The sequence below is a fragment of the Trachemys scripta genome, chromosome 1 (assembly GCF_013100865.1).
Source record: "Trachemys scripta elegans isolate TJP31775 chromosome 1, CAS_Tse_1.0, whole genome shotgun sequence".
Lineage (NCBI taxonomy): Eukaryota > Metazoa > Chordata > Testudines > Emydidae > Trachemys > Trachemys scripta.
Window position 1 is genome coordinate 241881789 of NC_048298.1, and position 14509 is coordinate 241896297.

General features: G+C 39.8%; 1 protein-coding gene across 2 annotated transcripts in view; it reads right to left on the reverse strand.

The window, feature by feature from the left end:
• Positions 1-14509, reverse strand: part of MYO16 (myosin XVI) — a 559391-nt gene that overhangs the window by 41526 nt on the left and 503356 nt on the right. For both annotated transcript variants that reach the window (XM_034758177.1, XM_034758176.1), the window contains 3 exons: positions 12479-12725; positions 10306-10607; positions 7256-8455 (listed from right to left, as the gene is read on the reverse strand). In XM_034758177.1, coding sequence (XP_034614068.1) covers positions 7256-8455; positions 10306-10607; positions 12479-12725 — 1749 coding nt within the window. The remainder of the gene's footprint in view (positions 1-7255; positions 8456-10305; positions 10608-12478; positions 12726-14509) is intronic.

A 14509-nucleotide genomic window follows, 5' to 3' on the forward strand; every position in this document is an offset into this window, starting at 1 on the left:
AAAGAATACCCTCCTCTGACAGGACATTCCTTTACAGAGACAAGAACCAAGTTGCTATTTTCCACAGCTCTGCCTATCATATAAAGCATGTTTGTTTGCTAAGCTCTAGCTGGAACTAGGATGCCAAAATATCATAGAATCATAGAATATCAGGGTTGGACGGGACCTCAGGAGGTCATCTAGTCCAACCCCCTGCTCAAAGCAGGACCAATCCCCAACTAAATCATCCCAGCCAGGGCTTTGTCAAGCCTGATCTTAAAAACCTCTAAGGATGGAGATTCCACCACCTCCCTAGGTAACCCATTCCAGTGATTCACCACCGTCCTAGTGAAAAAGTTTTTCCTAATATCCAACCTAAACCTCTCCCACTGCAACTTGAGACTGTTACTCCTATCTGCAATACCTGGGGGCCATTAGCTTCCTGAGTATCACAATTATAATTGGATAGCATGGAGCTGCTCATTTGCATGTAAGTTTATCTGGGAAATATCTGACTCAGGAAGCGGGTAAAAAGGGGACCCAAAATAGGTAATGGATGTGAAGGATGTGGGAGATGCCCATAACATTTTATGAATATTATATGTCTATCTGATTGTTATTGTGTTGCTTGCTGCATGATTTCAAAGGGGGTAACTCAGACATGAGCTGGCCTGCACATAGACAAAAAAGCAGACAAACACCTCTGATAGCCACCCCAGCCCCACATTTATTGATAATTAAAGGACAATACAGAGAGCCAACTGCATGGAAGTCTATCCGCAACCCATTTCTGGTGGGGCTGCAGAAATCAGTTTAACCAGGTTTAAGAGATACAGGGAGACAAAAAGCTTTGGGACTGATAAATGAACAGCCTTGAAACACAAGGGGAAGACACAGGAACTGAGTGCAAGCAGACTGTACTCCAGTTCCTAGAAGTGGGAATGCCTTGATAAGTTATGCTTACCTTAGCTTCAGGTAAGACAGTTATCTATGTAGACTGCTGTGTTAAAACTGTTTGCTCTTGTAATGCTCTGTCCTACCGTTGAGTTTAAACATTACTTTATTTTGGAAAGGCTGTTTGGGCTCACTGCATTCATCATTAGCTCCCAAAGGGAAGATTATTGGGGCTCAAACCCAGTAGGACTTGCTTAGGAATCACGATCAGGATACTGAGCCTGGGACCCATTCTGAGAAGCGGAAAATCATGGGGTTTCTCCCCAGAACAGATGAAGAAAAGAGGCCTGTCACCTGGATGAGGACACTCAAAGAGACTCGAGAGGGAGTCAAAGTTGCAGCTAGCCCGGAACTGTGACAATGGGTATTGAAATTTTTATCTTTGAAATCAGTAGCATAATCTAGATAGCAGCAATGGTTTTGTGGTTATGGCACTGAAGTGGGACTCATAAGGGCTAGATTCAAATCCAAAATGCAGAGTTCAAGTCCTGGTCCTGGGCTGAATGACTCAGGGATAGCATTTGTCCCAAATTCCCTGCAGCGCTGCTCTGCACCTGCCCGAAGCTCAGGGGTGGTGACTGCCTCTTCCCAGCATGGGGGATAGAAGTGGGCCTTAGCGCCCCCCACCCCCAGCCATGAGGCCCTGTCTCTGCTTCTCCTCTTCTCTTGGAGGTCCCGCCTCCTGGCCAGGCTGGAAGTGGAGCTGGGCTGTGGTAAGAGCTGCCCAGGGAGGCCAGGACCTTCCACCTGCAATGGGTGGCACTCTCAGGGGGCAGGAATATGGGCCGGGGGCTGCTCTCAGGCACTCCAGCCCCCCACCCAGGGCAGATGGAGAGTCTGGGACTCCCCACAGCGGCCCGAGTTCCCTGGGCGACTCTTACCATGGCCTGGCTCTGGTTTCCAGCCTGAGCAGGGGGTGGGTCCTCAGGGGGAGAGGAAGAGCGGGGCAGGGCCTTGGGGAAGAGGAGGGATGGGGCCACAGAGCAGGTGGGGCTCCTACATGTGTCCTACTTTTGCCTTTAAAAAGGGGTGGTCACCCGTGTCTCTGGTCTGTCATAGTCTTCCTTTATGACCCTAGACAAATCATTTAACCTCTCTGTGCCTCAGTTCCCTACTGTCTGTTTTGTCTATTTAGGTTGTTAACTCTTCAGAGTAGGAATCTTCTCTTAATATGTGAACAGTATGTACATAAATTAGTACAATAGGCCCTGATTGCAGTTGGGGCCTCTAGGTGCTACAAAGGAATAACAACACTAATATAAGTCGAGCCCAGTTCAGTAGTCCCTGAAAATTATTCCCATCTGCTGGGTGTTTTGTGGTCTATGTGAAAAGAGCTGGTGCAGTCTCAATCCAGTCCACAGCAGGCAAATGTCCATGTCACAAAACCACTGGTTGATAGTTTCAACAAAGAGGTCAAGAAATGAATGGCCATGAGAGTCTTCTCACCCCTTGAGATTGTTCCTCCAGGTCAAGACTGAGGCAGACTATTGAGATTTGCTTGCACTGCCTCTATTGTACTTCTGGGAATAAAGAAAGAACTTTAGTCTCCAAGGCTGTAATCTAGTACCTTTCACACTCGATTTTTAAAAAATAAATGAACTACTATGAAGAGCTCCAAAAATGAGCCTTACTTTTAGTGAGATCTCTGGATGAAGTCTTGGCCTTACTGAATAGCATAATGGGGTAATTTAGCTACAACGAATCAGGAAAAAGATCTTGGAGTCATCATGGATAGTTCTCTGAAGACATCCACACAGTGTGCAGCGGTGGTCCAAAAAGCAAACAAGATGTTAGGAATCATTAAAAAGGGGATAGAGAATAAGATAGAGAGTATCTTATTGCCCTTATATAAATCGATGGTATGCCCACATCTTGAATACTGCGTACAGATGTGGTCTCCTCATCTCAAAAAAGATATACTGGCATTAGAAAAGGTTCATAGAAGGGCAACTAAAATTATTAGGGGTTTGGAACGGGTCCCATATGAAGAGAGATTAAAGAGGCTAGGACTTTTCAGCTTGGAAAAGAGGAGTCTAAGTGGGGATATGATAGAGGTATATAAAATCATGAGTGATGTGGAGAAAGTAAATAAGGAAAAGTTATTTACTTGTTCCCATAATACAAGAACTAGGGGCCACCAAATGAAATTAATGGGCAGCAAGTTTAAAACAAATAAAAGGAAGTTCTTCTTCACACAGCGCACAGTCCACTTGTGGAACTCCTTGCCTGAGGAGGTGTGAAGGCTAGGACTATAACAGGGTTTAAAAGAGAACTGGATAAATTCATGGAGGTTAAGTCCATTAATGGCTATTAGCCAGGATGGGTAAGGAATGGTGTCCCTAGCCTCTGTTTGTCAGAGGATGGAGATGGATGGCAGGAGAGAGATCACTTGATCATTGCCTGTTGGTCCACTCCCTCTGGGGCACCTGGCATTGGCCACTGTCGGTAGACAGGATACTGGGCTAGATGGACCTTTGGTCTGACCTATTACGGCCGTTCTTATGTTCATTGACTTCAAAAAGGCCTGAATTTCATCCTCTATTTTGAGATAAAGTCATTGACTGGATTATACTCTCTTCAGTGAAGAGAATCATATAGTAGTAAACTGAAGATCACTGTTCTGGACAAACCTTTTAATTTTCATGCACACGTGGCATCACCTACTATAGATAAACCATTTCAAATAAAGAGAATCTGGGGAAAGAGAGGAATCTTGCAAGAGCTTAAAATTCACTAGACAGAATAAGATATTATAAAAATACTAGACAAGCCAAGAAGTTATGCATTTTCCAATATAACACTTCAAATTTTGCATAAAGCAATCCACTTCCTTATGTTACTATCTTATTAAAATGCACCAGAGGTTAAATGAAAGGTAATATTTATAACCGCTGTTACAAGAGAAATGAACTATAGATGTGCAGTAAACTAAAATGTGAGCCGTAAAAACACACTGTGTATATTTGTCTGTGTTTCTTTGATGCAATAGATCCTTTTTCTCATCAACAATTTATATGTAACAATTTATATATAACTGCACTTAAATTTATGCAGCAGCTTTTATCTAATAAAATATTGATTTTAAATTGTATGGTATACCTTCCTTGAACTTTGATCTTTCATACTTAGTGCTGTCTTGATGAAATATTTAGGAGTCCAATATTTTCCATGTGAAAGGTAAATTCAGAGCTGCTAGATGGTAGGCTTAGTTGATACACTAGCCTCGGATCACAGGATACCTGAGCTGATCTCCATCTTTTGATCACAGGTAATGAAAAATGAGTTTGTAGAAATCTCTAAACCTGAGACAACCTTTTGTGTGGATCATAAAAGCCAATTTGCAGTCTCTGTTGAAGTGGGCCTACCGTGCTGCACTAAAAGGGAAGTGCTTAGGTGCATTGAGAATGCACTTCCACTTCCAATTTAACAACCACTTTTGAGCCAAAGACATAATGGTGAGAGAAACCAATTAAATTTGTTCTCCTTATATGAAAAAAAGCCAAAATATTTTCAATGTATTTTGTCAAATGTGTGTAAAGAGTCTGTGATGTCCACTTTAATGAAAATTCCTAAATATATTTACTTAATATCCTCTAATTTAGTTTGATTCTGCTCTATTATATCCGCATAAACTAACCCCACAGGAGTCAATGGAGCTGTGCCCATAGAGAATACAATATACAAAAAATGAGAGGATAATCAAGCCAACGATACATCGTTTTTCATTATGTTTGAAAGTAGGAAATCAGACCCAATTTAAATATGCCATCAATATTTACACAAACAAAGCTAATTACTGGGCCAGATATGGGTTCAAAGATGGAAAAGAGGATCATACATTTCATACATTCAATAATCCTGGATTTTAAATTAACAGATTCTGGTATTAAACAAACTGTTGACACTCCCCGCAGACTAGGACTGTCCAAGGAGGACAGCTGGCACACTGCTTTTATATGGAGAGAAACTGCTGTATATAGTGCATTACATACTTTTTTTTTTTTTTTTTTTTGGTATGTGGTTGTTATTAAATTAAAAAAGTAACATTAAACCAGATGACCAGACTCCACTTTTGAATCAGACATTAGAAGACTTGCCAACTGCATTATTAATATAGCTAAAGTAACTGCTGACATCAAGATGAACTCTAAAAATTCATAATCTGCACGCACACCAATCTGGAGCTTCACTATTCTGTACAATAATAACAAATTACCAAAAAATCTTAAACCTTTTGCTCCTTGCACAAGGTGAATGACTGAATAAGGATCTGTAAAATATTATGGTCTCAAAACTATGTATGTAAAGTAGCAAGCTTCTGCTCAATTGCATCAGGTACAATGGACTTTGCTCTGCAATCTGAAAGCCTGGTCATCAATTAGGGTGTGTGTGTGTGTGTGTGTGTGTGTGTGTGTTTCGTTGCAACCCCTCTTGTATTAGATTGGAGTCTTAAATTCTTCTAAATGGAGAAACATGATTGCATTATCCAAACTTGTGTCTTCATGAAAATGTAATAATGAAACTCTGTAAAGTAAATATTCTGTATGATACAGCTAACCTACTGAAATATACAAAATACAATTTTGCAGTCAAGATATTGCCACTGAATTGACATTGTAAACTCATCTTCATATGATGTACTATCTAGTCATTTTGTTTAAACTACTGGAATGTGAAGAAAAACATTTAAATTTGTAGTGTAAGAACTGACTAGTAGATGAAAAGTAGACATTTCAGAGAAAACTTGAGGAACTGTATAAACTGCTAATATATTTTCTGCATTTTTATTCCCTGATTTCTCACAACTACAAGATATATATTTTATAAAAATAGGCTATTGGTTTCTAATTTATCTACTTCTGACACAAGTTGTTTTATTTTGTGGGACAGTTTCTCTGTGAAACTGGAGCAATAGCAAAGTAAGCATTAAAAAAACCTATCTTCCTCTCCGGCTTCAAGAGGAGCCGCGGCCCCGCGCCTACCGGGGACAGAAAGCTCCAGGGCTGTGGGTGCCGGAGCTCACTGTCCCCGGCAGGCACGGGACCGCAGCTTCTCTCCCCTGCTGGGCACTAGGCACTAGGTGGAGCACATCAATGCACCACCTTGGGGACCACTGACGGGCTTGAAACCCCGCTATACCGCGACCCCGCATTTAGCGCAATGTAATTTTTTGGACCCCAAACATCGCGATATAGCGGGGTTTCACTGTATCTGAGCTGGAAGGAATACCTTAAAACAGCCCACAAAGAATTAGCAAAGTATCATGCATCGCAACTTGGGGTTGTGTATGGATTTTTTACATTTCTTTGAATCTGAGCTATGAATAGTTTCTTTTAAAGGTGGTTGAAGAGATGGGCATAATGTTTTATTTTCACATTATTTTGCTTTAAAACAGGCCTTTTCTGCAAAAAGTTGTGAAAGTGAAAAACATGGAGATTCTCCTGACTGTAGTACTTCTGAAGAACAGTTCCAGTGAACACATTCTCTTTCTCTCACATACGTGCATGCACCCACCCACACACACACACACGTACGTCAGTCTGGCAGTTAGTCAACAAATTGAAAAGAACATACTGGTACTCCAGAGATGCTATGCTGAGTAATTTGTAGATCTGTTTGTGGTCTTTGTTTTAGAATGTAAGTATTTTTGTAATTTAACTCTATACATATATTCTCTTAATAGTTGGGATCTTAAAATAATCTATTTATTATTATTAAATACCTATATTGCCATACTTCCCAGTGCCTCCATCAGGAATGGGACCCCATTATGCTAGGTGTTGTACAAACACAAAGGTAGACAATATCTGTGCCACAAAGAGCTTACATTCAAGAGGATAAGTGGCACATGAAGGACAAGACAGCGGGAAACACAAATATATATATAAATTTCCCCCCTTTGCTTTTGTACTATAAAAAAAGTATCAGATATCTCAGACTGCCCCAAGGCAAAAATCATTACCTAGCCTACCTTAGCCATCATCAGTTAGCAGAGTTCATGTTTGTGGTGGCAGAGTGGGACTTGGAGAGGGAGCTGATGGAACAAAGGGAGTGTATTCACTGCATAAGGATGAGTGTGGAAGAAAGCATGAGGACATTTGTGGGGGAAGTGGATGCTGGAGGCAGGCATAGTTGGTGAAGGTGCAGTGCTGACAGTATGATAGAAGAGATTAAAACATTTACTTATCAGTGCTTTTCAGTTCACTTTTAAATTTAATACCACAACCAAAAGAACTGGCACAAATATTGAGATACAGATATTGTCAACTGAGTGTGTGCAGAGAGAACACACAGTACGGTGAAGTATTCCCATCAAGCTTACCTTCAGGCTCCCTAATCTTTCTTCCTGCTGCGGACTTTCGAAGCATGCTCCGTCCTGAGTTGAACAAGCTAGTTAACTCATCAAGGGGACTGGTCAAGGGTCTTGAGTTTGTAGGGCTGTATGGAAGTGGAGATGATGAGTTGGAGTTTGATTTCCTGTGCTCAGCTCTTGCCACCTTTACTGGAGAGTAAGGCAGCTTGGGGAATGGGGAAGATGAACCTCCAACTTGAACAGGATTTGGTCTCTGAGGTACTTTTGATGGATCTGAGTTTGTTCCTGTTTTCCCTGTATTAGCCAGAAAAGTAGCACAAGTCTCTGGGGGGAAAGTAAAATGTGAGGAAGGTCGATAGGAAATAGATGGGGGCATAGGAGGAGGCGGGGGAGGGAGAGGAGGAGGAGGAGTTGAAGGAGGAGATACTTTGCTTGAAACATTAAATACAGCCAAACCTGGGGATGAAGGCCTTTCATTCTCCCCTTTCTGGTTTTTGGAATACTGTGGGGATAGAGGACTTGAACCCTCTGACTGCACCGGGTATTTTAGATTGGTTTCCAAGACAGGAAGCTTTTTCACTTCTAGTGGTGTTAGGGGTGATTCATCAGAAGCAGGTGAGCATGTTACAGGGGTTGGAGGAAACACAAGAAGTGGGGGCCTATGGGGAAGCAAGTTTGGGAAAGGGGCTGGAATGTCACAAGAGTCTTTATAGCCCAAGGCTGCTTGATTATTTGCATCAAGTTCTTCAGCTGGTACAGAGTTTTTGCTCTCAAACAACAGCGGAGGAGATCCGGTCACTAATGGAACCATCCCATTACCATTGCTGCCTTCTTCCGGTAAAAAATATTTCATCTCTTCATAAACAGACTCTCCTTGGTCTGGGCTTTCTGGTTCAGCAGAACTATTCATCATAGCATTCCCTACCATTTCAATATACACCGGCTCAGTTTCCTCCTCTTCCTGTGACATACACAAACTCAACGTGCTGTGATGTGGCCCATCAGCAGAAGCTGCTCTTTGTATTGTCATAATGTCATGACCACCTGTTTTAGATACTACGTTTGAATGTTTCACATCCCCAGGCTTTTGGCCAGATATCTCTTCATAAGAGCCACTGAGCTTTGTGTTTGGACTTCTTTTTGGCTTTCTGGGAGGAATCTTTTTCATGGTGCTATAGTCATCACTGTGTGGCCTTGGTCGGGTCAATACTGAAATGGAAATATATAAGTATATATATTAACAACAGATCAAGGTCTTGAGTCTTCTGCAAGATAATGTCTTACAAAAGTTTTGTACTTAAACCTTCATTGGATAGGATTCAAGGTACTGTAATGAGCTCTGGTCAAAAGCTAACCTGCACGCATATGGAGTAAGAAATAAGACTCAGGACTTTCTGCTTCAAAAACCACTGGCCTCTATCATTGGAGGTGAAGAGATGGAATCTTGCCTTCCTATCAGTAGTACTAAAGTTAGTCATCAAAGGGTGAGAATCAGAAATACCTGAACAGATCAGTCATTCAATGAGCGGTGCTCTGCAGGAGTGTGCAGTGTCCACTGGGTTTGCCCATTTTTGCTGGCTAATGCACGAGGGAGGGAAGCAGCACAAAGGAAGTAGAAACCACACACAAGGTCCCTGCCATGAAGTCCTACAGCCTGGAGGACATTCTCTCGAAGGGTTTAGAGCTGGCATAACCAGATTGTAGTTACCCTCCTCACAGCCTCTGGTGCAGGAAGGGAAGAGTGGAAGTGGATGGCATGCCAGGGGCTATCCGCAGCTGGTAATTGATCCCTTAGAACCCTGACTAGCTGTCACCAACTAGAGTAGCCCCAGACACCACTTGGGGTAGAGAATCAGGGAGCTATAGCTGACTCTTTGGACAGACCTCCAATCTGTCATTCCCATCAGAACTTGGGTACAGTAAAGAATCTGGTCCAATAATTTCACATTTATTTAGCCCATGCACCTTCAAAGATGCCAGCTGACTTATAAATTAGTACATATACACTACCATTAACATAAGAAAAAATGTCTTTATTTCAAAGAACCATTTGATTGTAGGTATATTATTCCTCCCTAGCGCTGCTGGACACAGAAGGCCCAAACACTGTGCAACTGCTGCAGTTTCACTGAACTGGGATAGAAAGCCTCAAGCATGGACTGGAACTCTCCATCCCTTAAATGCTTCTCTCCCCTCTGGAGCACAAAGAGCGGTTTCAGGGGTGGATGGGCCAGAAGAAGGATAGGAAAGATGGAAATACATCTGACATAGACACATCAACCTAAATTATCAGGCAAAGAGGATATGCAGTGCCTCTAGCCACCATACGAGTGGCTACCGAGTGGTTGTATATTATTTCCCACCCTGATTGCAGCAAAGGAAGGATCTGTTAGCCTCTAGGCAAAATCTGATTACTCAGGCTTAACAAGTGAGAGCGAAAAGCATTTCTTCCTCTTTAATTTGAAGTACGGCGAGGGGGCAGGACTACTTTAATCAAAATTGCAGTTTACACACTGTAATGCTTTGAAACATTTTTGAACTTTCATCCTATTTCAGTATGATCTGTGTACCATTACCTCCAAGTTCACCACATGTGAATTCTCATATAATTCACTTAACTCGCAACTCAAGTGCCGCTATCTCTGGTGTGGTTTATTCTTGTGCCTTCATATTAATGTGGAGAGAAAGAGTAGATAATTTAGATCTAACCTAGTAAAATTCAACATTCAAAATGTTCTACGTTAGCTGTCAGAAGATTATAACACTGTTTAAAAGTTAAATAAAATAGTTAATAGGGCAGAATGGCTAAAATTGACACACCTCACTTAACTCCAGGGAGAACTCTGTAAATAAGTTTTTGTTGTTGACAAACTAGGAAATTAGAACAAATGAATAGTTATTTACTGATTTAGTTGGAATTACTGATAAGTTGGCAATTTTATTTATTGCCACTGAAGATATTCTAAGGAAACAAGACTTTATGAAGGCCTCTGAAAACATTTTAAAGATTCAAAGTCAAAAGATCAATGTTTGTGAGGGTTAGTCCCTTTCTGCCTAACCTTCATTAGCTGTTTCCTTAGAAGCTGCCGACAGGCAAGCGCTAACAGCCTCGTATGAAGCGCTCAGTCGTGTGTTGGGGTCCCTCTTTGGTTTGGGAGGAGGCTGTTTCCTTGGTGATGGCAGGCTATCATCCATGCTGAACACAGAGTACAGGGAGGGGGATCTGATGGATGATCCAGCCACAGAATGTACCAAGCCATCCACTGCCATGGGGATAGGCACAGAACTGGAATGAAAATGCTTAGGCGTTCGGCAGCCAGCAAAGCTGTCCTCAGAGACCTTCCCACCCCTGTCTTCAACTCTGAAAACACAGAAAAGATGCCCAGATGCATTATTCAAATGATAACAATGAACCTGTTCATGCAAATATAACAACGGCTTTTTGGTAAACAATCTTCCAACACCCCTGCTGTGCCTCGAGGGTGTGTGTAGTAATCTTCTGACAAACAAATCCAGATCAAGCTGCTAGCATTCTTCCATTTCCTGTTTTATGATAAAACAGGACACTGGATCTTTTTCACCCAAATACAGCTTTCCTCAAGCACTTTCATATTGTTTATCAGACATTCATTGAATGAATTGTTCACACTTTGATTGTTAAGCACAGTCAAAAGCTAGGATTTCAATCTGAATGACAATTTCTGGGAAATGCATTTTAATAGAAAGTTACTGAGGCAGCAAATGCTGAGCTTTTATCACTGTTTTCTAAAAAAAACCACAACTATAAATTCTACTTATGAAATCCAAATCTTTAAAATATTGTGACCTTTTAAGAGATGAATTTGGCTTTGTGTTATATCCTACCTATACACCAACACAAGTCTTGTTTAAGCTTTCCATTATTATCATTTTGAGCACAATTGTGGATTTTTCTAACTTATTGTAGTGATTGTACTTAAAATCTCAGCAGTTTCCAATATATATTGGAAAATAATATTGCTAGTTTGATTCCAACAAGCTGGTGAAAATGAGACCCCACCCCCTCCACACACACCAAATTTCTTCAACCTTAAAAAGAAAGAGTTACTTAGATTAAAAGTAACTGAAGACACCTTCCAGATGTCTAAAACCAGCCTTGTAATACAGTGTAGCAATGTACTGTACTAACTAAAAGATGGTAGTACAATAACTTTACAAACAAGCCCTCCAGCATTTGTTTTTATAATTGTATTTCTGCATGGCAGATCACCAGCAGAGCTGGATTCAACTACAGGATATAGCCAGCTGCCCATGTAGTACATGAAATAGCTAAAGATGAAAGCTTGGTGCTCAGTGGATAATTTGTTTTCAGTGTAATGTTTAATTACAGTCTTTCCTACAAAGGCATTTCCTTCAGTATGTAATCACTGGGATATCTGAAGCTAATTAAACAGACCCACTCTCATTTTTACTTCAATAAAAATCATCTGACAGAGGCAATGGAGGCCAGGGGAAGCTGTTTCTGATAAGATACAATGAGCTGGAATCAAGCTCCTGTGGAAAAATAAACATTCCTATGATCAGTGAGTTATAGACACAGATAATAAGTTTATATTACAAAAACCACCTCTCCATGTAGGTATCAGTACTTAACCTACAGGGATGGATGCTAGAATATTTGCTAGATTTGCTAGAATAGGTTCATTAAACTTCCAATTAATGCTAAACATTAAGCGATTTTTTAAATGAGAAGAAAAGATCCTCTTGGCAATCTGTCTATTAGGCACATTTCTCAGTCTGGACTTCACTGCTTTTTTTATGCCTGCATAGCTGTTCCTGTTATCTTGGCATGCATCCAGTTGAATTTTCTAAGATAGAGTTATTATTATTAATTATTATAATTATTTATTAAAATCTCACTAAAAATCTATTTCACTTATACTGAAACACTATTTATTTTTAAATGCTAAAATGTCTTAGAGATTTTAACAATAGTTATTGTATGTGCTGGTGCCTCCTGAATCAGATATCTTTTATATTGTTGCTTTATGCAGCTAGAATTAATTACTTGATATGGCTTTACAAACAAGAAAAGTATTTAATGAAGACCCAAGAGTCATTTGAGCATACATTTAAAGAAGCCAGAGTCAAGTTTACATATGAGCATTATTACTGCCATGACTAGCATGGCCTGCACTGAGAACTTTAGGAAAACTGATTCCTACAGTTAGAGAAGTTGCTTTCTTTCCTTACCTTTTGGGGGCTTCTTCTTGCCTGTTTCTAACCTCTAACTTTTCCCTACGGTACGCAGCATTCATTTCATTGCGGAGCCGGTCATTTTCCCGAGCAATGTCAGAAGCATTCTGAATGACCAAAGCATCATATGCTTTCAGCCCCATATCCTCTGCATTCTGCAGAAAGTCTTTGATTGATGTGACCTCTTGCTGTTTGATGCTCATCTTCTGTAGCAAACGCTGGCGAGCTAGAAATCCTCTTACAACTGCCATAATGGAAGAAAAAAGACATAGACCAATGAGAGATAGAATTCAACAATGAATAACTTAATATTATTGTGCATTCAGCTGTAAAATGGATAGTGTGAATAAATATCTAGCAATATCCTTTATAAAAGGAGAAAGAAATATTAGGCTCTCTCTACCAATTGCATACCAAAATGGACAATATGCATTTTTTGCTCACTAATAACAATGCCTAAACTGAGGTATAGTAATAAACTCATTTACCAGTTTGAGTTACCAGTACTCAGTATTTAGTTTCACTGGCAATTTTTCTCCCCTTGCTTATATCACACTATGAAGCTTATGTCTCTGCTAGGGAGTGTGAGAGGATAATATTATGGCATAAATTTAAAACTTAATTTGGCTCACAATGTGCTAATTTTCTGTATGATAGAATGTACAGTTTGTCAAATTCCTCGTAGTGGGAAAGAATGATGGTACATATCCGATTGTAAAAGAGATGATAGCCTATTCTTATATCCATTCAATTTTTCTCGCCTTATTATGTACAAAAATTAAACTCTTAGTCTCCCAACCTATGCCAAGAGATTAATAAAAACTGTAGAAGGGGAAAGAGTCTTTGGGTTCCATGTATTATAAAGAATGTATATTTACATTCTTTGTAATATAACAGTATCATCCTTTGAATACTGGAGTTTTTCATATGGACACCTGCATACAATTGTTATTTTAGACATATGTTGTTTCAAAAGAGGTGGGTGGATAGAGTTATTGACCTATCTATTGGGGCAGTAATAATCAAATATGTGCTGTGGCTTAGTAGGAAGAGTGAGCTAATTGTATTGTACTTTACTTGTAATTTTAAATAATCAACAGAATGCTCAGAGTTTGTTGGTTGACATTTTATTCTAAATCAAATTGTGCATATACACATACAGTACAGGGAACAGATAGCGTAGTGTGTATAAAAGTCTATTTGCATGAGTTTGGGACAATCACATTACACATGAGTGATGAAGCCATAGGTGAGTTATACAAGTCATCTTAAATTATGTTAATAAAATGTTCATACTACACCACCACCATGTATATTCTACATATATGTCATAGTTTACAAGAAACAATTTCACAAATGTTTTGGAGAATTTAAAAAAGTGCTTGGGATTATTTCATAAGTTCTTCTGCCTGCAAAATCATGTGCATTAGTTCACCTTAGTAAAAATGTAAAGGATTCAGGGAGAAAAAATGAAATAAAATAAATATATTTAAATGTAATGCACCCCTACGATCACCAAATATAGTTTTTTCTATTCATGAAAATGTCACAAATTAAAATCACATGTATCGTCTTTTTCCAGGGTTAGAAATGCAGTGTGTCCCACTGGGAAGCTGTTTTAGGACTATTTAACTGATGCCAGGAATATTTAGGTGATTTTATTACTTTGACTTCCATCTAGTAAGAACAAATATCCACATTGAGCCAAATCTCACTCATTCATGTAGTTAGTCCCATTACAGCAAAAGGAAATATTCCTATGACTAAGGTGAGCAAAATTTGACGACTGCCTTTATTCAATGTTGTTTGAGTTCAAGGGAAAAAAGCATCAAAACAATAAAAAAATTGATATTAAGGTTTTCAGATAAAGACCTGCCAAAAATCTAAAAAGCATACAACTTTTTTTTTAATTGCACAACTGAGTATTTAGCTCTTAGGAATGCTGTAATGTAAAATGAAAAAGAAAACAGTCATGCTGAACTAATCTAAAGGAAAAATGTCTTCCAGGAATGTAAAATGTTACTGAAT